This window comes from Amblyomma mixtum, chromosome 2 (assembly GCF_055824585.1).
Source record: "Amblyomma mixtum isolate Tamu chromosome 2, ASM5582458v1, whole genome shotgun sequence".
Taxonomy (NCBI): domain Eukaryota; kingdom Metazoa; phylum Arthropoda; class Arachnida; order Ixodida; family Ixodidae; genus Amblyomma; species Amblyomma mixtum.
This window is the reverse complement of record NC_143013.1, coordinates 312835518-312863106: the sequence shown is the minus strand read 5'-3', so window position 1 is coordinate 312863106 and position 27589 is coordinate 312835518. Positions and strand designations below refer to the sequence as shown.

The window sequence follows — 27589 nt, the reverse complement described above, 5'->3', positions numbered from 1 at the left end:
ATGCATCTGACCGCGTGTGTTTGTTGATGATGGAAGGACGGATGGATGTATATAAAATTCTGACCCTTCAAAAAAACCAGTCAGAACTTTTTTTTCCTGCATAATGAACCCTCCACCCAAACTGATGTCAACTTTTCTGGAAAAAAAAGTGGGTTCATTACAAGAGTATATATGGTAACTGGACTAACTGAAGAAATTAGATTTTTTTAATCACTTTTGTTTTCTCATTACTGCCAGCAACTGCTGTTGGTATACAGTCACTGTTCGAGCATTAGTAAGCCACAGAAAGGCAAAAAACCTTACATCTTCAGCATTGTTCCACACAAGGCGAAAGCTTTACCAATCAGCAGTCAGGGCTGGTTGCCTTAGTGCTCTCATAATTCATAATTTTACCAATAATGCTAGTGGACACCACAAGGCAATGCTTACTGCATTGAAGGTAATGGGCTCACATACTGGTACTAAAAGCTGAAAGGCTTGTACAGCCATACTAAAAATAATCTTTAGTATTGCCGAAATAAAAGCAACAGCGAGAGCAAACCTTTAAGGGATAAAAAAAAAAGGGAACACGCCTTCCCTCTGTATGCTTATTCCTAGCATTACATTTTACTAAAAAATAAGAAAAGGCCTTTGAGTAGAAATTATTTAGCAAGAAAAGTTGGACCAAATGAAGTAGTGCTTGATATTATCAACTACTGTTTAATATCACAGCACACAGCAATGAGCCCACCACCCTTGTAATCACAACAGAGCTCAGTATTAATAGTCAAACATGCAGTGTTAACTGTGGTTATACATGCAGATTTAGCTGAAAACTAGATTAATGCACAATGTGTTAGTGTTGTCAAACACAAAGAAAAGACAGAACGCATGGCGAAAACGTGTGTTTTTACAACAGCCACAGAAACAAACAAAAGCATACAGAAAATAAGACAAGTGTTAGCATGTTAGAAACAAGGACATTCAGTTTTTAATAACAAAACATAAATTTCTCCATCAACAGGACAGGAACATTCGGCATGATCAGTCAACAAGCCACGTGAAAAAGAAAATTAAAGATGAATTTAGAGTAGCTATGTACATTTTTTAGAAAGTGTACATAGTGGAACGAAAAGATTACATCCTACATAATGAATTTTTTTTTTGTAAAAATTCATAAAATGTTCCTTCTTGCCTCAAATTTGTACAGATCAAATAACATGCTCAAACATTGTTGATAAACTCCATTAAATATACAAAAGTACAAGAGTTCCTATCTTCTCTATTTATTCAAGACCTTTATAACAATTATCTTCATCAACGTCTGCAAATGCTGAAGTGAATTTCCAGACAAATGAGGCCGTATAACTATCACTGCTAACAAACTGCAGCTTACCAAATATCTTTTTCATGGCAGTGGTGAACAGGGTGCAAACATTTTCATAAAGTGATATGCTAGAAACATTATGCAATGGTATGAATGGTAGAAGTGTAAGCTAGCTGAATGCACTGCATGAAAGTTTTTATGCAAGCTTGACATTGCAGCCATTTTGTGTGATTCATTGTTCTTAAGTTTTGTGACAACTACTATAGTATTTACATGAGCAATAAGGCAGTTTAATGGTTCATATCTGCAACGTGCGTGCTTTGATCTTATTTGCAGACGTTCTTAATAGCACTCCCATACTGTACACGAAAGGCTGTTCTCCCCATGTTTGCAGCTTCCAGCGACTTTGAACTTGCAGCATATGTAGTGATGCATTTTTAACTTCCCAGCACAAAGTGCAAACTAGATAAGGAGGGGCTACGTTCAAAAAATTAAATGCACCCGTGTGTTTGTCAGGCTGTAATAAGCTTATTGAGCTTTTGTATCATCAAGTGGCTGATAGTGTCGGCAACAAATGCCTACAATCTATAAAAAAAGTTAATGCCTATGCATAAAGGATTTTCTGGGCATGTATAAATTATGTTGAAGATGAGTCCGAGCACGCACATTTTATAGCTCCCCTTGTGCACTTTGAACCTAGTGCAGTGTTGCTACACTAAGATCAGGCAAGAAAAGATAGCTGCAATGACGGCTATGCAAAAGGAGCAGCATTTTGCTGAGCAACATCCATATCAATGGCTTTATGCCTGCGAGGTGCTAGACAAACAGCTGCCAACTTCAAAGTAGACGCCCTGAATATTGATTCAGCCACCACACATACAAGTAGAGCTCGGCACACCCATGAGAATGGTTCTGTTACAGCGTAGTCACAGGTAGCGTATAACAGGCAGAGTCTCTTGAAGCAGTCTCAGAATTAATTTTCGATGATTTTGTGATGTCAGCAGGCTCAAAATTTAACGTAGATGAGACTTAAGCTTGCTTTTTGTATTTCCAGGCTTGATGTTTTGCTTTCCAAAAACAATTATGAGACCATGTTTTTTGGAAGCTTTTATCGCAAAAGTTGGCAAACTGTACCAACTTGTGTATATTTTTCAGACCCTCAGCTTAGTTGTATTTGTAGCACAGAGGGAGAAAGGTTTTTCCTTCTAAAGACTAGCTACGCTTCAAGTGAACCAAACCCTTTTTTTGGCCACTTCCATACTTTTCCCACTTAACCCTGTTCAAAGCTGCCAATGACTGAACCTTTCTACGCGTTTAAACTCATGAAAGGGAGAGAAAATGAGCTAGCCCCGTTTGTGATGATACCACTGCATACCTTCAATGGCAAGGACGTAGTCATCATTGTGTGTGCCTGCAGGACTGTCAATGGAACAGCGGTAGACGCCACCATTTTCAGCGCGAACGCCATTAACTTGAAGGACAGCTCCACGCACTCGCACATTTTCAGCAAAGTGGTCATCGGCTTCAAGCTTGGTCCACTTCACAGAGGCCGCACCATCGCCTGCCACTACACAGTGAAGGTCCAGGCTGTCACCCATGTGAACAACCTCTTTGTTGGCCCGGATCCTCACTGAGATGCTGGGAACATCTGTCCGGGAAGTAAATAGAACGAAAGAAAAAGGTTACATTGAGAAGAAACACACGTTTGAGTCATTCCTTAGAAAGAAAAATCCTTCCTTCCTAGTTTTTCTTCTTTGCCTCGTCTTCTTTGACTATGCCTACATTATTTCCCATTCCCTGTGGCAAACATAACATCAAAGAAAATTACACAAAAAAACACAGGCATGGAGACAAAACACATGTAGACAACTTGTGCAGAGCCACAGCTGCGATAAGATTTACCCACAAAGTAATGTTACACGTTCTGCTGGCATTACCCTTTCGTGGCACAGTGTCTACGATTGTGCACAAGACTTTTCACACTTTTTTTTCGCAGCGTCTAGGGGTGTTTCCATGAAGTCAGTGATGCTGACAACATTTGAACTACCTGCTGGACAGAATGGCAGTGCCATTTCACGCCTAGAAAGATAAAGATTGCGAAGTTCTATGGTTTGCCTAGGAAGTGCTGCCTGGTGCTGCCTGCAGTAACTTTTTTCTCTTCTCACGTTATGAAATGTTTTACTAAGGAGCACTGTAGCTGATTTTTCATAGCGGAAGTTGCTTTGAATGATAAAGACAACCATTAGTTGGGCATAAATGTGTTTTTTTAAGAACACGGCTGAAATTCCGTGAGCATGGGAGTGTATGCCAAGTGTGAATTCTTAGTTTTTTTGGAAATATACACACATGGAAATATACACACATGAATTTCTATTTTTCTCGACAGTGGAGTATAACACATATCTGAAAGAGTTAAACATCATGAAACTGTTCCAATCATCCCTCACAGTGGAGAGCCCTTAAAAAACTGTGACCTGACCTGTGGTGTCGAAAAAATGCAGCACAGTGAATCCACCAACAAGCTTCATACCTCTGACATGAAGGATGACAAAGTCCCTGGAAGTCAACCGGTCACCTGTCATGGCATTGCAGATGTACCTTCCTTCATTGCTCTGCTGCACATCTTTGATCCTGCAATTGTGTGGTAAAACCACAATACTTGCGTATTAGGTCACTGCAGGGCACAGACGTACTTTACAGCATGTCTCAAAATGCGAGTAGTTATTTGCATGATGATTCCTAAAAACGCCAGATGTGTACCGTATTTTCCGGTGTATAAGACACGGATTTTTTTCAAAAATCTTGCTGATGCGTTCTATACAAGGGTGCGTCTTATACGTTCGTTATACGTTATTTGTTTTTTTTTTTTGCGAGTTCAGAAATTACTCAGGTTCATATTCAAGTTTTTTTCACCGAAAAAATATCACTACCAATGACGCGGTTGTAACACGGTTAATACTTCAATACGGGGACCGCCATGCGGCACTTTTTTAAAGTGAACTTTATCATTAAACAGCAGGGATGACGACTTCCGGGATCACAAACACGCGACCGTTTCGGAGGCCCCAAGCAAAAGCAATGTGAAATGCCAAAAAGATGGCGACAATCGCGCTTCTCGCCATTGTCAGGACAAGCCAAGACAAGCCGGCATTCTTTTTCAGCCACCCTTTGCAACTTTCTTTGCTCCGTGTACGTAGTGCGAAAAGAATGTGTCAGCCGCGTTGCCTCGAGAAATGGGCGAACTTTTTGATAGCGCATTCGAAGATGAAGACTTGGAAGGTTTTAAGTAGAAATAAAATGTTATGGACATATGGGAGAGCTCTTTTGTTTTTTTTTTCTTTTTTCTAAAACGTGGGCGGGTATGGCGTCAGTGTTGCCTTTTTTGATCACTTAGCGTTGCTTAAGAATTTCTCACAGGTACGGTGAATTTCGTGATGTTCGCGCAAGCGTGTTTAATTAAGCCTCACAAGCCTAACTGGGTAAATTGGGGTGCGCCTTATACACGGGTGCATCTTATATACCAACTTTTTCAATGACAGCCTGCATATATGGCGTGTGCGTCTTATAAAAGGGTGCATCTTATACACCGGAAAATACGGTAACTCAGACGTGGAATGAATGTGAAGGGGTGATGCATGTGTCTAAAAAACACATGCCATGAATAAATTTGTTGCTGCCAATTGATTGCCAGACCTGGACATAACGAAGTTGAAAAAAGTCTGGGATTTTTCGTTACATCCAGGTTTTTGTTACCTGCAGTTTTCGCAAGAAGACCCAAAAGGGCAGTGCAGAATGGAAACCAAAATAAGAAACGAATGTAGATGAAATCACCTTGAAAATGTTTACAGAAAACCTCATTATTCGATGTCTGATAGCACAACTACAGCAGCAGCCGCTGCCACCTCCTCCGCGGCTCGTGCAACACCGCTACGAGTGGGGTGGAGAGGGTGGGGGAGGCAGGGGCACCGCGGCTGTTTCGGCCGAGCTAGAGGAGAGCGCACGCAGTCACGTCGGCACCGTAGATTGAACGGCAGCCGCGGAGGCACATTCTTTTTTCCATGTCTTCCCTCTTTCTTTTTGGTCGCTGCTGTTGCCCCAGGAAACAGACTCTTCACCTTGCATCCCTGGCGTCCTGGCGGTCTCTGGCATCCCCGCTCAGGAGTCCCCACGCGTGAGAGCTATTGGCACCGGAATTACACGAGCAACCGGCAGGCGTAAATGAATGCGCCTTGCTCGTGCCATTTCATTTTTGCTATGTCCTATCATATTTCGCTGCTTTTGAGCATGAACTGTTGATGCGATCGTTGACGCTCCTCTTATGTCAGTTCGTGCTTTATCTTCATGAAACTTTTCTGTCAAATTTTGTTACTCAGCTCAAGCTAAAAGATAGTCGGCCTAGCAAGTTCGTTATATCAAGGTCAACCTCCGCATCACATTCGTTACATGGAGGTCTCAAATACACACGCCTCAATGGGGGCAGCATTGGGGAATTAAGAAACTTCGTTATATAGAGGAATTCACTATGTGGAAGTTCGTTACATCCAGGTTTAACTGTATACTCGTGTAAAGGCCGCACTCCCAACTTGGCAACCGATATTTGAAAAAAAAAATCTCAGCCAAAATAATTGTTTCATGCATGTATAATTCTGCCTGTGTGGTACATTCCACTGGGAGCGAATAGGCGATAACTGCCTGCAACACTTCGTACAACCATGGACATGTCGTCCCACGTTTCTGACTCCGCCTGGAACCGCAAAGACATGGAGCCTTGATGCATGCTTACTCGTCTTGTGCACTTGGCACTCCCACCAGAAAGGACAAAATGTTATGCTGCACAGAAGCTAGAATGGGGTGCACCCACGCTAGCGTGCTTCGCATCGAAGCCGCAGCAAAGGTGATTTGAATGTAGTCACAGTTTATCACAAAAGGTCCATACTTTTTACCAGTTTGCCACCACATAATAACTTCGCATTTAAATTAACACATAATTGATTTCTGCCAAGCCTTTGACGGTGGAATGCACGGGTCACACACAGTGACAGGTCACATGTGTGGGGAGCGCCGCTTCAAACTGTTGGCTGAGGCATCATTACTGTCAGTTGAGCAGCGACTCTTAGGTTGATCTTAATAACCTAGAATCACAGACGTTTGCCGTCCGTAAACCTGTTTTACTCTGGACGGTTAATTCGTGCCAGTTGTCAGGCACATGCCCTATCCGTATTTTCGATGCATTATATATTGAAAGAATTTGCCGGGGCAGCGCTGATTAGTCATAAAAATATGTATCGTAGCATAAACAGGACACATAATCGGAACTCTACTGTAGCGAGAAAAATTTAATTGAAAAGTGCCGGTCCTGTATACGGGCCGCATCTTATCAAAACTGTTTCTCCACCTGTTCATGACTCGCGCAGTATTGTTTCATCACTGCAATCATAGATCTCATCTTGTCTCACCTCAAGGGGTTCATAATTATGCCCAAGTCTTTGCTTCACATTTTTAGCATGCAAATGGTTCTGTGCTGTACGTTCACCTTTATACTGTGCCTACACACAGTTCTGTACTCCTACTCATTGCCTTTTACCTGTATTTCATTTCTAGTGTACCAGCTAAAGGTTGCCAGCTGTTATCCTTCAGTTATTTATGCAACATCAATGGGCTGGTTGTAATGCTGATACTCATACAAAGCCTTACCAAAGCTCGCCGTTCACTTCTCTTGCATTTGGTGGCAGGGCATGGGTGTCCTTTGTCCATTCTATCCTCTCAGGGGAGCCTGTCAGCGGACAGCGCAACTCAATGTTTGAGCCCACGAATGCAGTCTCTTCTTTCCGCAGGGAGCCAATCTCAACACCCTCTGAAATAGCAGTAGTCTTTCTTAAGAGAGGTGTCAGTGCACAATATATGAACTAATGGGCACTCAGTAGCAGATTCAATTTTAACAAAAGCAAGAGGTAATCACACGCGAATTAAACTGCTTGCCCTTGTCTTCAGCAGCACGATATCATCCCCTGCTTTGATTTCCTGCTGCGAAACATTAGCAGCAAACTTTGCCACAGTTAACAAGCGCCACTGGTGAACAAGAGCAGCCATCATATGGGATGTGGAAAGACGGACACATAGAAAGCCAAAACCAAAAAGCTGCTATCAGCTATGATGACACATTTCTACCTTGCAGCCTCACTGCACAAATGGATTTAGTGCACACTTGAACTGATATGTGCTGTCTGTCCAACAGACACCTATGCAGGTGCTTGGCACAAGCACAATGATTCAGCGACATATATACCTCAGAAGATTGACTGTCTGAGTAGAATATCATCTTGTTCCTTGAACTATGCACAGACATTGATAAGATGCATTGAATACTTGCTTGTTAAAACTGACTTCATGTGTCTTAATCCCTTTTGAAAGCATTTGTCGATCCCTGTATTGATCAATCGTAGCATGTTTTTATGTGCAAGCACACCACTGTAGTATGCGTTTGGCACATGATGGCCTTAGTTGCCTATGTGCCATAGAACACACACAACACAAACACAAGAAAAAAACTTCAGGATGAAAGACGACAGCAGACGGCCACATACCTGAGACTCTGACATCAGCGACCCCTTCAGCCTGTCCTGCTGCATTGGCAGCCGTGCAGATGTAGCGGCCAGCATCCGTGACTGAGATTCCACGGAACTCAAGCAAGCCATCTCTCTGAACAGTGCTTGGAGGCAGCTGCCCACCCTGTCTCGACCAATGGTAGGTGATGGGCGGCTCGCCAATAGCCGAGCACTGGATGTAGACATGGTGGCCAGGACGTACTGTCTGCTGGGTGGGGTTCAGCTGAATCCGGGGTGGTGCTATTTGTAATGAACATTGGAAAGAATGAGCCAAGGAAAGGAAAAGGAGAAGGGCATGCAAATGACATTTTAAGAAAGTCTCAGATCCGAGCTAGTATTTTCAAAGATATGGTAAAAACTAGGGGTGCGTGAATACTTAGATCTTCGATTATGAATCGAAAACGAATATGAAGAAAAAATGTGCTTTCAGACATCGAATCGAATATATGCTCAATATGAAAAAATTTTCAGAGAAAGATAAATAGGCAAATATTAGTAGTGTCTCTTTTGTTTTTCAAAATAATGCATGGTCTTTGCAACTGAAAGAAACAAAACTAGACTGACACAGCGCCATACAAAAGAAACATGACATCCATAGGTATGTATACTGCCTGATTAAACAGCATAACAGTAAGGAACCTGTAATGTAGTGATGCAAAATGTGTAACAAAATGAAATCCATGAATTGACACATGACTGCCAACTAAAGATACCATAATGAGTAGTTAAACATTACACCAGACTTCACAAGTCGAAGAAATGCCCGACAGTCTAGATTGCCCTCCGTCCCCGAAAAAATAATAAAAAGAAACTGCCAAAAATGCGGTCAACACTTTTCAGGAGGCTCCATTGCACAAACAGCAAAATGTCCATGACAAGCGTGTAGTTCTGCCATGCTAGAAGAACAGCAACGACGCAAGGGATGGGAATGCACATTGGCGATGGAATAGCGAGACTGCTTCTAAAATGAAAAAGAAATGACCAGTGACCTGCCATTGGGTCGGCGTTTGAAACATGTCTGAAAGCAGCGCTGAACTCGGTCACTGGGTTTGAGTGGCTGGTGAATGAGCGGCTGATGGACGCCGTCTCCGCAGGCGGATGGCGAAGCTCAGAAACAAACTATATACCGAAACTACACGGCCAGGCTATTTTTCGGCCTAGCCGCAGCCAGAGTCCCTCCTATTATGGAGGAAAAAAACTCAGGAGAGAGCATGAAGTCATGCGGCCAGCTTTCGCAAGCCAAGTGCTCAAGAAGCCGTTTCCTTCTCCGGTTTTTTCACTCCCCGAAGCCCTTAATGCTCTGGTGTCCATATGTTTTAGTGTGTGCATCTGTGCAGCCCATGTCTACAGACAGTTTGCAGCACCGGTCCGTGCATGCACGCATACAGCGTTGATAGATACCTACCACTGCACGCTATCACATGGTGTGACCATGTAGGGGACCGACTCTCCTTTTTACTTTTTATGACTAAGCTTCAAGGTTATCGCCGGACACGCCCTCCTACCAACGTCACACCTGCCGTTATGCGCAAGTCTGGTGCGCGGGTTGCAACTCACCATGCAATAGGCAAGATTTTTGCATGATCGCTTGCCCTGCCAGTGACAGCTTGATTCAACTGTCAAACTTCGGGAGCCCCATGTGAAATTTTGCAAATGGGCTTTCACATATCATATAGTTGACCAAAGTGAGGTGGTGGAGCTCGCACTACAGGAGTTGTGAATTAGATTAAGATTACAAAAAAACTATGTGCATTCATGTTGTGAATGTTCAAAGTGGGTGGTCAACCATCTTGCTCTTATTGGGTGCCATAAAGAGAAAGCCCACTAACTGAATTTCGCAGTCGAAACCTCACAGCATCCGAATGTGGTCGATCCATGCAATAAATGATGAAGAAAAAAGCAATAAGGACGCCTTTGTAGGGTTTTTCCTGACACCTTAAACTCGATCTTCGGATAATCAGCCCAGAAATTGTGGTTTTGCCATGGTTGCATTTATGAAAGTCGGCGCAATATTAGATCACTGCAAAATATTAGGAAATTCTCGAACATGAATTTCCTGAATCAAATATGAGCCAAGTAACAGACATTAGATTCATATTTGAAATTTTTTGCCACTTCAAGATGTAAAACCCCACTAATTTCTAATTAGAAATACTGAATACTTTTGCACCCCTAAAACTCAATTAGTATGTGAAATAATAGCAAGAAAACAAGTTTTGCACATCCTAACCTAAATAGTACACATGAAAGTGCCACCGCCATGTTTGAGTGTGTCCCCTTAGCAGTGGCCATATGTACTCATTTATAAAAAAAAACATTTTGTTCACAAACAACACGACATGCACCGTGGTAAGAGAGTAAAGGCACCTGCATCACTGAAAAGAATTTTCCTGCATTTTCACCTTCACGTTTTGTGCTAACTGTGTAATTAGTTTCAGCCTGGCCACACACACACTGCAGACCGCACTGTCCATTGCTTTGTGAGGCATACAAACATTTAGCGGGAGTAAAAAGCAAAAAAAACCTGAAATGCCAACATTTCCCTAAAGTGAGCTCATTACATCTCCTTTTTATTGTTAAATTTAAGACTTGCTGACAAACCAATCACAATGTAGTCTAAATTAAACCCCCAGATTATACTATTCCCATTGAAATAACATTTCTTATGACTGATATGACGTGAACTAGTTCACTAAAGCAAAGTCTCTGATGCAACAACAGGCAACACAATGCTGTTCTACCCTTTACATTTTAAAGTGAAGTACTTGCAGGCAGCTTACAAGTAACAAAATGGGAAAGCAAGAGTATTTTTCAAGCAAAGAACTCACTTGCCTTTCGACCATACTCCTGAATGAAAGCAGTAATAAAGATGCAATGGTTTGTTAGACATACAGACGCACAAAAAACAGCTTCCACTGTGGTGGGTGCATGCACTACAATAGCAAAATAGACTTACCAACAAGAGCGAGCGTAACACGTGTGTCCAAAATGGCGGCCCCATCCTCCTTGCCTTGACAAGCATACACACCAGCGTCAGTTGCCTGCACTCTCTCGAAGTGCAAAATGCCATTGTCTGAAGGAAGCTCTGCCAAATTACCATCTGGCAGCACTTTAGACCATACAATCTGAATTGGACGAGCCGTTCCTGAAAAAGAGATTAATAAGTAAAACATCGTGAACAAATGTTCTTGATGAAGCTTCTGACTCTGGCGTCAGTTTCTGGAATTTTTCTCAAGCTTTCAGTACATGTGTTGCTGAAGCTTGGAGGATTGAACATTCACTTGCCATGTTAGCATTGCCTAAACAGCCAAGGCTTTCAGTTGCTGCAATTTATTTTTCCAACAGAGCTAAAAAAAACGCATGCGCTACAGCTGAATGCCTGCACTCATATAAAGCTTGACACTTCAGCTGCACTATCTTTGTGGTTTAGATCTTGCCAAAGTTGTTGTACTGCCCTTAAAAGTGAACTAAAGTATAAAACCCTGACCTTGTAGTCAACATCGCTGCTAATGAAGGTGGGCAGTTAAAAGCACCAAGCATTAGAAGTAATACTCTTTATCAGCTGCTACCAGCAAGGCACAAATGTACCTCCCCGCAACAATATGTGCAGCACTGTGCTGCCATAACTCACATTACCACTGGGGCCACGCAGATGCTCTGGAGTAACAGGGTACCAGTAATAAGTTAGAGCACAGTTTAAGACTCAGAAGTATGAACAGTACTCATACCCTCATGAAGCTACCACTGCAATGATGCAAGAACTGCACAATCCCTGGATATTCCTAAAGATCTAATGTCATACACTACTTTCACAGACTTAGCTCTCCAAAATCTGCCAGTGACATAAGCTGGCCGTCAAAGTAACTTGCTGCTGCCACAGACCGTGCAAGCACTCTCCATTCTATCACATCAAGAGATAAAAGTACACATTTAGTACACAGCTCCTGCAGCGCAATCTTTTACCTCGCTGATAATGTGAGTGGCTATTCGAGGTAGTGCAACAGCTGCTGCCAACCACATGTTCGTATGTCTTTTACAGTTTGGAGCTGTGAATTTCCACCCATGCAGATGTACTAAAACTTCATGGCAGATGAAAAACAGCAAAAAAAATGAAACAGTCAAAAGGAATGATGTATAGCTACTCTCAGCCATTTCACAAGTTGTTCCGTTTCCAGCCCATTTTCATCCGTCTATAAAATTATGAACAAAACCTAATTAAGTGTTATTTTGTAGAGAAGGCAGCCGAATTCAAATGATTTTGCTTCAATTCATAGATTCTAGCACTGCTAGTGGTTGGAGCGAATGAAAACTGTGTGTGGTCAGCACATGTCTAAACATGTGTAAATTAGGTGGAGACAGGTGACTAATCGGTGTTTAGTATAAGTGAAAAAAAAAAAAAATTTGATTGGCAAACCTTCAATATGGCAGCGAAGCTCTGCCCGGTTTCCAATCGAAGCTGTCACAATTCTATCATCTGCGACCAGCTTTGGAACAGAATGAGAATGCCGGTTGCCGTCAACTGGAAACAAAATAAACAAGCTATTAATTAATACATCCCTCAGCATGACAGTAAGTTTTAAGAGGTTAAATAGAGTGTGCATATGGCTTTCTCTAGGCATGCAACCAGATCTACAAGCCCAAACCAGAACTCTAGTGCATGCAGTATTTCAGCAGGTGCAGAAGCCCCTATAGGCAAGGAAGCTCCAACATGGTTCCATATGTGCACAAGCACAATACAGAAAAAAAATGTTCAACACAGAGAACTGCAATCACCTATCAATTATAATAGCACACCCCTAAAAACTTTTTTTTGGCTGAATGTGATTTCATAAAAGATAATGTTGTGTACTGAAAATCGAAGCTGGAAAACATTGTTATGGCCTTCTACCTTACAGTAATCCTAACCTTCTGAACTCTCTGGCCACCATTCACTTTAAGCATGGTTTCTCAGCTGCGCATGCAACACGCACTAGTTATCTGTTTACATTTAGCAATTGAGTTGAGTTGAGTTGTTGTATGCTATAGGTGGGATTAGCCTTGCTTATTCTGCTGGTAATTGCTCCACCGTAGCGTCACTTATATGTTAACAATGTCCTAAAACCAGTTAGATCTGCCCCGCTATGCGCACAGTCACTTATAATAGTACATACTCCACTCCCGCAGTAACCATCCATGCACACAATCACTCACAGCAGAACATAACCCACTCCAGAAGTCACCGTCTATACACACATTAAGTCACAGTAGAACATAGTCCATTGCAGTGCCACCATCCATGCATGCACCCATTCACTCACAGGATAACATAGTCCACTCCAGAAGACACCATCTACGCACACATTAAATCCCAGTAGACCATAGACCATCCCTGCTGTCACCATTTAGAGTCAAGATCAGTGTCCTGCAGGAATGTTAAAAATGTGCCCCCTTTTTGTTTAAGTTCATATAAGGTCCATGCTCCTGGAACTTTATGTTCACTCAGCTTATTACAATAAAGCACAATGAGAGACGTGCTCTAAAGGACGCCGGATTAATTTAGGACACTTGGGGTGCATTAGCAATCAATGAGGTATCACTGAACATCAAAGCATTGCATCAATACACTGGTGGCAGCATTAAAATGTGGAATCATTGCACTTAGCCCAAATAAGCTGTGGAGCTGAGTCAAGACTTTAGACCCTTGCACCAAGCGTGGAATACCATTGCATCTGCACCACGATGACCACAAACCTTAGTTTACTATTCATCCACATCGGCATGTTTTAGGGTAGGACATTCACTCTTTTTTGTCCATTTCCCTAAACAAACTTCTTTTTTCCCCAAAGGTATTACCTGGCCACTTTTCATGAGCATCACCATCACTCAAGTTCCTACATTCATATAACCATATGTCAGCCATGAATAGAGGTTGACTCCTTAAGTTAGCAGCCACATGAGTGTAAAAGGGTACAAATACAGAAGACTCCCTTCTAGATGAACTCTGTTAAAGTGGATTCTCTGATAATGTGGAACAGTTCAGGGACCAATACTTAAATCCTTATCGATGCAATGTAAAAAGACTTGGTCAACACAAACCATCCTATTAGTGCACATTGGTTGACACAAACTCTAGTAGTGCTATACCGACTGCCACCCTGTAGCAACAGGTGGCCAATCAGTTTACGTAAATTGGTTGCATCATTAAGGAAAGACTGCAACAAATTAAAAAAAAAAAGGACTGTAGCATACTTGAACGAGTTTGTGCATGCAGGCAATCCAGCCTGCCAGGAGGTTGCAATTGGTCTTGCATGCACCATGCAATTAGGCACAGTCTGATCTTTTATCACAGGGGTGGTTTCTTAGTAATATGACAGTAGTAAACAAAAACTGGATGGTTAACTGCAGGTGGTGCTCAAGGTTTCTTAACATTTTTTTGAGATGCTTGATAATTGTCTCCTCGCAAACTACTCTTCATTAATGCTCACCTCAATGTCCAGTTTACTCTTGGTACCTACATATACTCTCATATGATCTGATTAACTTCTCTTAAGCTGAAACTCTCACAAGCCAAATGTTTATATCAAGGATGTCTAATGTGTAGGTCAACCTATAACTTCATGGGGACTAATTTAAAGACAAACCTCTATTTTGATGTGCATTTAGTAGATTAATGAACCCGAGAGTTGCAGGCAGCACCTTGATATGAATGGCAATACTCAGATATCACAGACATCGTCAACCAGAATGATGCCACGTGAGGAACAAACATGTAAACATGTAACCCTCACTATGGCCCTCGCCTAAGTTACATAAGCACATGTCTATCTCTTCTGGAGGTGGGGTGAAGAAGCTAGCAACAGCCAAATGACTGCTGCTCCAATTCGTGGTTGAAAAGGGAGCTAGCTGGTCGGCCAGGTTGGTTTTTGCCACAAAAACAGGCTGGCACACTTTGATCATAACAGATTTATCCCATTTGTCAAGAGATCCCTAATTTCTGAAAAAAAAAAAAGTTGACTTACATTTGGATAAATATACTAAGCCTACTGCAGGACAAAGGGTTCTCTCATGATCTTCAATCACATTTGTCCGGTGCTAGTTGTGCCCACCAGACACGTATGAAATCTGTAGTCCTGAATCATATTCCTCCTCCCTTAGAACCAACAGGTCATGTTTTATGCATCATGGCCAAGCCTAAATTTTCCTCCTAGAATTATATCATCTACTCATGTTTGCACACTAATCCCTCCTGATCTTTTTATGCATCTCCAAATTATGCCTCTCATTTCCCTCTCCATCGCACTCAGGCTCCCTCCCAGCTTTCACGGGCTTACACACCTGCCACTTCTATCCTCCCCTCAGAAACTCCTCCGTGGTTCGCCGCCCTGCAGATGTAGATGCCGCTGTCCGAAGGTGCCACCCGTCGAATGAACAGGGTAGTGGTGCCCCCATGCAGTTCCTCCGTGTTGGAGTACGTGGTGATGGGTTGGCCAAGGCGCTCCCATGTGACCGTAGGCTTTGGGTCACCCTCGGCAATGCAGTCAAGCCTGATCTGGTCACCAACCCTCACAGCGTATGGGTTTTGCTGGAGAATACGCACGAATGGACTCCCTGTGAAATGCAGAAAGGAAGTTTTATTAAACGAGTGCATCTCGATAGCAGCCATCACAATGAATATCAGGTCCACTGCTGACATGAATGAAAAAAGCTTGCGAAATACAACCAGGCCCAACCATTAAATGAACCTCATACTGGAATTGACATACACACAGATGCAAACATCTTACCCCGAACCCCACCATGACTTCAAGAAGTGGTTGCTCTTTATGTTAAGGTTTTAGGTTTGTGGAGGTTTAGCATCCCAAAGCGACTCAGGTTATGAGGGATGCCGTAGTGAAGGGCTCTGGAAATTTCAACCACCTGAGGTTCTTTAACGTGCACTGACATTGCACAGTACATGGTCCTCTAGAATGTTAAGAACCATCATCAGATAAATAATGTGGTTTTTGCTCGAAACAACCATACCATTTCATAAGTTTTGGTCTATGGTTTAGTTCTTAACATCCCAAAGCGACTCCGGCTATGAGGGACGCTGTAGTGGAGGGCTCCAGATAATTTCGACCACCTGGGGTTCTTTAACATGCACTGACATTACACAGTACACAGGCCTCAAGCATTTCACCTCCATCGAAATGCGACCACCATGGCTGGGATCAAACCAATGTGTTTTATGTCAGCAGCCGAGCACCATAACCACCGAGATACTGCAGCGGCCATTCCATAAAGTGTAAATGGCTACCAATACCTACATTTAGATGGGTGTCATCAAAATAATTTCAATGCCCCTGGTGAAGTGTTCGCGTAGCATAACATCAGGGCCAGTCCTTTCATGTCATTTCTAAAATGACAATCTGCAGTCTGCAATGCAAGGGTCACTTACCTTCCATTTTTAGTGTTGTTTGTGCGGTCACTTTGCCCATTGCATTTTCAGCAGAGCAAACATACGTCCCTTCCTCATCTCTTGAAAACCTTGTGAAACTAGAGTAAAAGAATAAGATAAAGAGGCAGATTAAAAAAAATAAAAGTTAAATTTGCATTATGCACACTTCGTATACAAGCTTTGCCGGCAGATGACAAATTTTTGGTCAGAGTTGAGAAATGATGCAAATTCAGGAGCACAATTTCATACTTCCGTGTTTTAGTGCATCTAAAAGCAAGGGACGGTGCACAAGAGAGGCACACACCACCCTTCATCTTTTGGTGCGCTAGAACAAACCCAAGTTTCGACGTTAATGATTTCAGAAAGGATCCAAGTATCAAGGCACCTTCAAGACTGCTCCCAGGTAGAGCAGGAAGCCATTTCATTTGTTGCTTCAGTAAGCATGCTACTATGGGAATACTAAGGGGAAGGGGCAAAAAACTGAAACAAGGGCATTGAGTGCACTCAATACCTTTTTCATCCAGACATCGAAGTGATTTTGTGACAAATCATGCACCCAGAATCATGCACCTCATGCACCCAGAATCAAACATGTGGAACTGTGACACATGCAAGCTAATGACAGGGCCAATATTCGCTTCCCCTCATTATCGCTTTGTACACAGCTATCTGCACGGAAATGTTGTACTTCTTATGACTCTCGTATGTCCCTCTGAATTATCTTTCTCTCTCATATGAACCTTTATTAACCGGGGACATATAGCTTTCAACTGAGAAAATTACAGTGACCAGAAGTGTTTACCGAATGATTCCAGGGCTAGTCAGTTCAGTGCTGGGGGTGAAGGGACTTCCGTCAGCACGTGTCCACTCCACTGTTGGCGTTGGTATTCCAGCTGTGGGTCTGCACTGTAGGAATGCAGTATCTCCATGATGAAGTGGTGGGATGTGTTTTGGGTAGATTTCGACAAGTGGAACTTCCCTTCCTGAAAGTACACAAGAAGTTGCATGCTCAATTATGAGAAGCTCTCAACAATTTAAAACTGAATGACCAGTGCTTCTCAGTCAGTTGACACTAATCTAAAGATTTGGGGTGGCATGCTATTTAACATCTTTAAAGGTTGTGTATTATATCAGATGGCATTTTTTATTACTTCAGCCTTCCACTTCGATTCACAGCATCTCTCTTATAAGAAATTCTTCTGCAATGATAGCAAATGAAAGTAAACATTTACCATCATCATCACGATCAACCAGAACATGGCTGATTCACGGCACAATAAATGCCTCTGCTAATGATTTTATTTAGAGACTAGAATTCTTTACAGACATCAATACCTACTCCTTTTTATCTTTTATTACTGCACTTAGCTAGGCCATCGCATATGACTAACGTTTTGAAACTGACACCAAAAATTTAAGGCAGCCCTCCTGGATAAGCTGTGGCATCTTGTTTGCTTCTCTAACACCATTTCTTTGGTTTCAGTTTTGTTTTTTCATTTTCTAACATGAGCAGCCAACGTGAAAAATGAAACTGACTGGAGTCCGCCGGGCATTTGGAACTATAATCAATAAGCTACAGTTTGATGTATTACAACGTGCAGTGCCCTCAGCACTTCTTGAAGAAATAATTTTTATTTTAGCACACTCAAAATCGGTCATTTTCTTGCAGTAGCGAAAGAGTTAAATGATGCCAAAGCCAAACTACACAGCTGATACTCGATGTTTGGCATCCTATATAAGAAAATAAATTTTGTTGTGAAATTTTAGTTCTAGTATGCATGTCATATGTCATACAAGTGACCACTCTACAAGCCTGAAAGGAAGCATTTATTTTCTTTCGAGCAGAATAGCAGCAACTAAAGGACTAGCACAGAAAGGACAGATTCAGGGAAAACAATCCTTACGGTCAACTTCCAGCACAGCAGTAGCTCGAGCTATGCCTTCCCTATTTTCTGCCAAGCAGGTGTAGTGACCCCGGTCCTGGACAACGGTTTGCTCAATTGTCAGTGTGTCGTCTTGTACCTGCAGGAGCACAAAAGAGTTGAGCAATATTAGTACAGCCGATTCATTAAAAGACCTCTGAAACATTTCCGTACTGCAGCATGTACCGTATTTACTCGCACGATTTGCACCCTTGCATAATTTGTGCACTCCCTAATTTGCATGCAAGGCAGGCTTGAGAAGGTCGACATGCCCACGTTGACATGTGCAGCTGTGAAAGGTGTGAGAGATAGGGGGATTAATTACGCGCTGTTTACTCGGGTCGCTCGCGCTGGCAGTCACTTTCAAGATTAATAGTTGCGAAAAAAAAAAAAACTTTCAGAAACCTCCAGCATGTGCCAGAATCCAAAATTAGTGAACGAACCATTTGTATGAAGGAAGCCAATAGTCACTGAATCCTAGGAGCGTAGAGGAATGTTTCTATCGTCTTTTAATCATTTTTTTCATAATTCCTGGTGTTGATCAATGGGAAACTAATAATGTAATAATTTTATCACTGAAAGATAATTGATCAGAAAGCAGAACAGAAAACAACCACATGTAGCCAGTGGGATCCAAAGCCACGACCTCTAAATTTCTATTTCTTTGTACGCTCAATAGCTTAACCCTTTGAAGGTTTTTGCCGTATATGTACGGCGGCGGTTTTCTGTCCCGCAAGGTCTTTGCCGTACGGGTACGGTTTCGATCTTCCGTTTGAAATTTTGCGCCAAAAGAGCAATGCCACCTCTTAGGACTTACAAGAAGTGTTTGAATTTTGTGCTGCCTTCTTACGGAGATAAGCAGAACTTATGTCTAGCTTTAGCGCGGCGGCACAGACTGCGGCAACAACCCTTTTGTAGTTTTGGTTTCGCCGCGTGATCGCAACGGAGTCGCGCGAAATTTGAGTTTTCTTTTTGTCAGCACTATCTTGCAGGGGCTGCCGAAGTTGATTTCTATCTTTATTGGCGCTGCTCTTAGCTTGCTTATCACCGTTGCTCGCGAGGTATTCTCGCTCTCTGCGGCAAAGCGCCTACGCGGTTTTGATTCCGCCGCAGGATCGCAACGGAGTCGCGCGAAACTTGTTTTCTCTTTTTGGGCACTCTCTTGCAGAGGCGGCGGAAGTTGATTTCTATCTTTATTGGTGCTGCTCTTAGCTTGTTTATCACCTTCGCTCGTGAAATTCTATTGAACATTTTCCAGTTGTGAGTGATGCTGTCACCAAAGTACTGTTCCCAATTTTTTTTTACTATTTATTCTCGATTATATACATTTTGTAGATTCAAGATCCGCAATAAAGTAATTTGACCACCTGGGAAAGTTTTCTTCAAAATAATTCGACCCTCAAAGGGTTAATGAGGGGGCCTTGGTTCTGGAAGTCTTGATGCCCTAGGTAGCATAAGAGGGTTTGGGCACAGCTTCCGCACTCCCCATTCGAGCATGTTCCATGTGGCACTCGCGTTAATACAGGATGCACTAAGTCTCCTGACATGGACAAGGGTGGTGCTGGTGAACACTCTAAAGGTCAAGTTACACGCAACATAATTAGTACCCTCGAATGAAGAAGATTGGAAAGACGCTGCTGCGGCTAGACTACTGGACATGAAATTCAGAGGTCGTTGGTCTGAACCGTTTGTTTGGCTTTGCTAGTCAGCCAGGCCGCACTCGAGGGCACTGATTTATCGCCTTTCATCTCCATTTTACTCCGAATGCTTGCGTTTCGATTGTATCATTGCACATTTATTGCTTTGAGTTACGTGGAGGAGATATACGTCTTATATTTGGAGTTAACTTTTCTAGGGGGGGGGGCCAGCTAAGGGTGTGAGTTGGGGGGTCAACATATAGGCAGCAATATATAGTATATATTGCTCGTTATGACCTTTGTTGTTTTTACACGCCCCATTTCTTGAAGCCTTAATGTTAAGAAAAAAGCTGCTCAAGTTAAGCGAGTAAATATGGTAAACATGTTCCATAGGCGCATCACATGAAAGCCATTAAGTGCTAGCTGTCCCGATTAGCTCAGCTGGTAGAGCAACTGCCCCAGTGAGGTGGTGGTCCTGCATTTGAACTCCGTACCAGGATGCATTTTTCTTTAACTACAAAGTTTCGGTGGAAGCTTTATAGCTTTCCTTCATAGCTGTATGGCTGTCTTCCTTCATAGCTGTATGCTTGGGTGGATTCAATTAGTCCCATATTACTACGCTAGGAAAACCACAAGCTGGCTGTAGTTATACTGCATGGGGTGTGGGGACAGCACAAGGGCCCCGATAGCAGCGAAAGAAAAGTGTCACTCACAATGTGCCTGTGAGTGAAGTTGCTTCCAACTTTTGCAAACTTGATCACTGGTGTTGGCGTTCCTGTTGCGATGCAGCGCAATTTGGCATCCTCTCCTTGCCGCACAGTCTGCCTCTCAGGCTCAATGTGCACTGAAGGAATGTTCCTTCCTGCAAACGAGAGACAAAACAGCCATTAGAAAAAAAAACTGAATGTATGACACAGCATTGAGGAAAACAGTGATAAAATAAGAAGTAGGTCGTCATATAATGTCCACTGCTCATTAAAGGACCGCTGACCAAGTCTGCGTTTCTGTTCTCGAGGCTTCTTACTGAGTACTCATAGCAAGCTGGAAGCTGCTGCAGTATGTCTAATGCAGATTGCACACTACCACCTGTGCAGCATGTGCATTGTATCCTCCACACTGAGCCAATTACATGGCAAAATGCTGCAACTGTATCTTCTGGAGGAGGCACTTTCATGCATTCTCATTTCTTTCTAAGGAAGGACACAGGCAAATGATGTCATATTTCTGAGCTGGCCCAACAGGCCAGTAATGACAAAAAAAAGTAAAGTTAATGGTTTGAACACATGTATATATATATATAAATTCACAAAGTGTGGTTGGGTCACCAATATCAGGTGCCTACAAGCAAATGCATGAACTCTGTGTGAATGACATGCATGAAACATACAGATATCATTACTGGACAAAATTAGCAACTGCAAAACAAAGACTAGCTCTCACAGTAATTTACGATTATGCCTGTCTTGCATGAGCTGCAGCCACAACATATAAAAAAGTTTTTGCATCTCTCATCCACCAGATTATCTGATGCCTCTACATTACATGACCTGGTCAAGTCCATTTAATTTTCCTAATTCCAGCTCACAGATTAACTTTTTTGCTAATCTAGACCACTCACAGTTCCTCTTAACATAATGCGTATTTCTCTTTTCCCTCTTGCCGTGTGGTTCTTTCATGCACTGAAATCCTTGTTACGAGAACAATTTTACGCTTTGATGGAGATAAAAACTTGTCCACAGCAGCCAAGAATGAACCTGCAGATTAGTGGCTGAATGGCAAAGCCATCAAGTTACTACGGCTAAGTGAAATATTGAAGTTTGGCAGCCATTGTGACATGCAGTGCATCTTATTAGCAGCAAATAAAGATGCAAGAATAAAAGCCATACTTGTTGTTAGCTGCAGAGGTGCCTGGCCTTGTGCAGTTCCATAACGATTGCTTGCAGTACACATGTAGCTTCCTTGGTTCTGCTCATCAACGTTGAGCAAGGTCAGCACACCTCCCACCTAGGAGAAAAAGACACAGGTGAGAGCAGAAATAATGACAGCGCTAAAATGCTGTTAATAGAGTTCAAGTCAAAGGCATTACGCGCAACTTTGATAGTAACAGTGCAGTTTGCACAGTTGAATCTGCTTGCATACAACACAGTGCTGTTCATGAGCCATCAGCGTGTGTGCATGAACACCTGTCCCCTGTGATTTTCTGGAACCTCACTGACTAGATTTTCATGAAGCACCACGGAGATGGCAGTTTACACCATGTTTCAGTAGAGATAAGTTATTGAAACTGAGGTATAAGGGTCATTTTAGTGCAATCTTATGTGTATTGTGTGAAGCAGCTAATTACTGCCATTTTAATACCATTTCTAATGCATGCGCTTTTATGGGAGGAGTATGGTCTCTGGACTATAAAGGTGACAATACCTATGACAAGTTGAATTTTTTTTGGCAGAGGGCAACCTCACAATGCAGATGAAAAAAGGGGTTGTGATTCACACTTGTCCCCCATTTTCTACAGCTCTGGCAGCAGTGGCAGAAGGAAAAATAAAGGATATAGATCTGACACACAGCAAGCCTTCATTCCTGGTCTGACTGCACATTCTTTTATGTTTATTGCAAGCTCACTGATGGTTTGTGGCTTATGGGGGTTTGATATCCCAATGTAGCTCAGGCTATGAGGGATGCCATTGTGAAGGGTTCCAAAAATTTTTACCACCTGGGGTTCTTTAACATGCACTGACATCCCACAGTACGCGGGTGTCTAGCATTTCACCCCCATCAAAATGCAACTGCCGCGGCCGGGATCGAACCCACGTCTTTTGGGTCAGCAGCCGAGCACCGTAACCACTGAGTAAGCTTACCAATGAGAACAGGCTGGCTGTAAAGGAGTGAAACCGTGAACGCTCACAAATGGCATTAAACGAGTCTCCCATTTTCCACCACTGCCTATTGCGAGTACTTTGCTTCACTTCGCCAGGAGCGGCCACTGTGCACATGATATAGCGCTTCACTTTGATAACAGCAGCAGCCATCATGCATGCAACAACTTCCTTCAAGGTCTTCTTCAGCAAACTCCCTAATTCAACATGAGCCAATATGCTCAGTATACTTCAGCATTTCTCATAGGCATCTCCTGTGAGTTTTTCTTTTTTCCCAAATTAATTGTTAGTATAAGTTAACCACGTCGTGATTTGAAACACTACGGTTCTTGACGAGCGACTGGGACTGCACTGTAGCTGTAAGATACTTTTCACTTTTTTCAGCAGCACGAACATGAAACATAAAGAAACATGACAACACATGAGCGTTAGCCCGACAGCTTGCCTGTTCAACTATATTTCTAGTTCAATGAGTATTTTTTCATCAAACCAATGTAATACCAACTAGCCTGATACAGCCTGCCCCATTCCAGCTATTTTTCCTTGTACAATAAGATACGTCTAGTAGAATGCACAGATACTGGGAGGGCACTTCAACAAACATCAATCGCCACAGGATGCAATGTTAGCATTGAGTTTTAAACTGCCTTCAATAATGCCAGTAATTTCAAAAGAATAATATAACACAAGTCACAAACACTTTGCTCAGAGTTGCATTCATAGCACAAACCTGGTTAGCATTGTCTGGCATTGGACCACCGGAGAATGACCATGTGACGTTGGGAGTCGGTCGTCCAGAAGCTCGGCAGTCAAAGCGCACAGTTTCACCTCTTCTGGCCTCGAATCTTGTGGGATGGATGGTGAGATGGGGACCCTCTCCAGGACCTGAGTCATCTTCGGAAATAATGGCAGCCTTTGTTTCTTCTTCAGAAAGGTTAGTGAAAAGAAAGTTAGTAAAAGTGGTTTCATCAATAGCAATCAAGAAAAGTAAAAGAGCTGTGTGGTTAAATTGTATGGCATGTGTGGCCTCAACCTTGTATTGTGTGTATTATGTCAGACTTTAGAACAAGTATTGCAAGATTAGGTTGAATGGTGAAATAGACTACTGAGAAAGAAGAGCCACTCAATGTAAGTAAGAAGAAACCAGCATGCACGTAAGTCCAAAAATTAAAACGAAGTAGCAGGCACTATGAGAGAAAACAAAAAGAAATTATCACACACAAAAAAATCAATGCAGTTAAACTCCAAAACAAAACAGAATAAGTACTTATCGGCTTCAGAAGCCCCAAACAAGATGCAGAAGTGTTTTTTTTTACGTCAGTGTGGAGCAATGACAAGTCTCACTGCTGGCGAAACTCAGCAGCAGTACTAATGTACCTCAACACTTGGGCATGCACATATTTATTTATATATGACATACTGCCGGCCTTGAGGCCCAAGCAGGAGGGGAATGCAGTGATAGATACCAAAAGACAAGACAAACTCCAACACCAAAATGCAAGCAAACAAAAACATGAGCAAAAGATGGTCACCAGTAATGCAACATAATAAAGCTAAAAGCTAAACTTGGGCATTTGTAAGCTCGTGAGATTGTACTTTGGAGGGCACTGAAGCAACAAGTAGTGGGTGCAACTTGACCCCTTCTTCCTTGTCATTATCGAATAGAAGTATCATGCAATGTTGTGTCATATGATGTAAATGTTGAACAGTTCCAGGGTGATAAGGTGAAAGCAATTAAAATGATCCCGAGTGCTGACATGCCAGTCCTTTTCTTTGCAGTGACACTGAGGGTGCCTTCCAGCACCCCCAAGTCAGTTGGCTCACTTGCAGGAGGCCACGGTCTTGGAAACATTGCCAAGTGTGCTGGAGAGCGCACTGAACACAAAAAATCACAATTAAATCCTCAGGTTCATGTCATATTGGCGTTATCCTGACTGATCCACTGGGACCCTTCTGTGCAGTTACTTTGTGCACTTTCTCATCAAAACATTGAGTGCTGAGCGCACTTTTGTTGACAAGGGGCAACCCAACAGCCACGCTATGAGATGTGTGCTGTGACCGTTGGGCCCCACAATCTCTCGTGCAGTTTTGGTGAAGTGCTTGCCAAGCTATTTTATGTGCATGCGACAGATTCTACAAAAAATCTTTTGCCTGCAAACTGCGATCGCCATGTCATGAACACACTGTACTATCTTGACCAAATATTTAGGGGAATCCCCCAAGGTGGAGTAGATTTGTAATAAGGGAGTAATTACTCATTGACGTCCACCCGAGCGCAGCCATACGGCTACAAAGGAAAGCTATACAGCTTTCACAGAAACTTCGCAGTTAAAGAAAAATTTGTCCTGGTCCGGGGTTCGAACCCGGGACCACCGCTACACCGGAGCAGTCGCTCTACCAATTGAGCTAACCGGGACGGCAAGCTTATGGTTATAGATCTATTCGCTCTCGCCCTACCATAAGCTTGCCGTCCCGGTTAGCTCAATTGGTAGAGCGACTGCTCCGGTGTAGCGGTGGTCCCGGGTTCGAACCCCGGACCAGGACGAATTTTTCTTTAACTGCGAAGTTTCTGTGAAAGCTGTATAGCTTTCCTTTGTAGCCGTATGGCTGCGCTCGGGTGGACGTCAATGAGTAATTACTCCCTTATTACTGTACTATCTCGGGTGAATAACCTCACTTCGACTGGCTGCTAGACTCTCAGCCTCCTCCACGCGGTGTCAGTGAGCAGACAAATAATCCCTCATGCTCCACAAAGTCTATAAGCATTTCTGACAGTTGCAAGCACGGTGTGAAAAACTTCAATCTTATTCCTTGCTATCGATGAATGACTGTAGTGCTCTAATGATGCAGTAACCAAGATGTGAACATCAAGTTTGTACATCATTCAGCCTTTTGTTATTGAAAAAAAGAAAGTGTACAACACTGCTGAAAACTTCCATAACTTCAAATTATGGACAGCTATTGGTTCTACTTAAATTCCACAGAAAAGAAAATCTTGTAGATGATTACTGCAGTACAAAAATCATTTTACAATTCAATCAAGTTAAAGAGAAAGATGCCAAGGATGATGCACAGCAGTGACTGTATGGTCCAAAAGTTGATCTTTCAGTTACTGTGTAAATGCAAAACATATCTGTGTTAGTGCCACAGCAATCATATGGCTTTTTCCAACTCTCAGAGCCTCATTCACACTGCTCATGCTGCTCACACTTAGGCATTCAGCATTGAAGGCAGTTAAAATTAAAGCTCCCTCCAGAGGCTACACACACCACCTCTTATGGTTAGTCCAATAAACTAGGCCATTTTAGTGGAAAGACCCGAAGAAACAAAGTACTACTGTTTCACTGTACTATTCAACTGTACGACTTCCATTGAGAGCCAGAATTATTTGTGGGTGCAATAATCTGTGTATCTAGCTCAGCATCTATCACTGTTTTTTTGTACTGCTTGCATTCTGTATTTGGTACTTGCATCAAATATTGCCATTAAAATGCCCAGCCACACTATCTCTGGAGAAAATTGAGAAAGTCTGCTGAGAAAGCCAAATAAGAAATTTATCAGTCACTTTCTTTTTTTTCCCTGGCAGTAGCTACATCAGTTCACTGGCTGGCTTTGTTGATTTTCTTGGAGGGCTCAGCTCACCAAGAAACTGGTTCTTCATTATTTCCACACAGACTAGACAGGTGACATTGCCAGATGTGTCGCTTTATGAAGCAGAAAATACGATCAAGCAAAATTAGAGAAAGAGAACACTGGCAGTACTGGGAAACAAAGGTGGGGCAGAAATATTTTTGTAGTGCTGAGTTAAATACGTAGACACACTAATAAAAGAAATGTTCGCAGTACTATTAATGCATTTCATGCCAGTGACAGCAGTTCAGAGAATTGCTTCGCTAGTTCATTTAGTAGGAGTGATTCGAATGTACACTTACCACCTTTCACAAACAGCACAGTCCTAATGGTGTCTGTTCCCATGATACTGCTTGCAGTGCAGAAGTACTCTGCTTCATCTGATTTGCGAGCAGCCGGAATCCTGAAGATTCCATCAATGAATGTAGACTCAGGGTTGAGAAAACCATTGCGGCCTCCTGTCCAGTTGACTTTTGGTTCAGGGAAGCCATCTGCCAAGCAGCGGAACTCAACAGGCTGACCAACATTAACTTCCTGGAAGTGTGGCTCAATTCGTGCTCGTGGGGCTGACTTTTGGTCAAGTCCTGGAGTTTAAAGAAACAGGAGAAGGAAAAAAGTAAACAAGTCTGAATTATTAACCTACCAAGCTTTAAAAAAAAATTGGTGGGGGCTTAGCTTTGGTTAAGCCTGGTAGGTTGCGAAAGCAAAAGCGCAGCGCCTCCAACTGAAGGAACGCAGTGCGCCGCGTCTACAGGTCACGCGTGGCTACTGGCCGCCGCTGCGCGACGACTGAAAGCGTCTTCGGTAATTTTTTTATATTTTGTTTTTGATGTTGTTGTGACTGAGAGAAAGAAAACAATCTACAGCTGGTATGACGTCACAGCGGCAGTAGTGCCACAGGTGTGCAGCGCGGCAAACACACACCGTAACTGCAGCCGGTCTCTCTGAAGGAGCAAGTTGGTCGGCCATAATCTACAGCTGGTATGACATCACAGCGGCAGTAGCGTCACTGCGCGGTGTGCCACAGGTGCGCGGCACGGCGTAACTGCAGCCGGCCTATCTGAAGGAGCGAGTTGGTCGCCCATATTCACTCCGCTAAAGGTCAAACGTAACTGCGGCTGGGTCACGCGAAGGCTTGAAAGTGCGAGTAGTATTGCTTTCGCAATAAAATAAATTATAGAGTTCCCAAGCAAGGTT

At 42.8% G+C, this 27589-nt stretch overlaps 1 protein-coding gene across 38 annotated transcripts in view; it reads right to left on the bottom strand.

Moving 5' to 3' along the window:
- LOC149364999 (basement membrane-specific heparan sulfate proteoglycan core protein-like) overlaps positions 1-27589 on the bottom strand; it is a 332955-nt gene that overhangs the window by 41792 nt on the left and 263574 nt on the right. For 33 of the 38 annotated variants that reach the window (XM_089575025.1, XM_089575031.1, XM_089575021.1 and 30 more), the window contains 15 exons: positions 26695-26976; positions 23493-23686; positions 21773-21890; positions 20600-20748; positions 18232-18349; positions 17130-17310; positions 16328-16425; positions 15226-15498; positions 12326-12430; positions 10868-11056; positions 10744-10758; positions 7891-8151; positions 7001-7160; positions 3837-3937; positions 2682-2954 (listed from right to left, as the gene is read on the bottom strand). In XM_089575025.1, coding sequence (XP_089431151.1) covers positions 2682-2954; positions 3837-3937; positions 7001-7160; positions 7891-8151; positions 10744-10758; positions 10868-11056; positions 12326-12430; positions 15226-15498; positions 16328-16425; positions 17130-17310; positions 18232-18349; positions 20600-20748; positions 21773-21890; positions 23493-23686; positions 26695-26976 — 2517 coding nt within the window. The remainder of the gene's footprint in view (positions 1-2681; positions 2955-3836; positions 3938-7000; positions 7161-7890; positions 8152-10743; positions 10759-10867; positions 11057-12325; positions 12431-15225; positions 15499-16327; positions 16426-17129; positions 17311-18231; positions 18350-20599; positions 20749-21772; positions 21891-23492; positions 23687-26694; positions 26977-27589) is intronic. The other 5 variants (XM_089575062.1, XM_089575022.1, XM_089575026.1 and 2 more) reach the window with 4 other exon arrangements.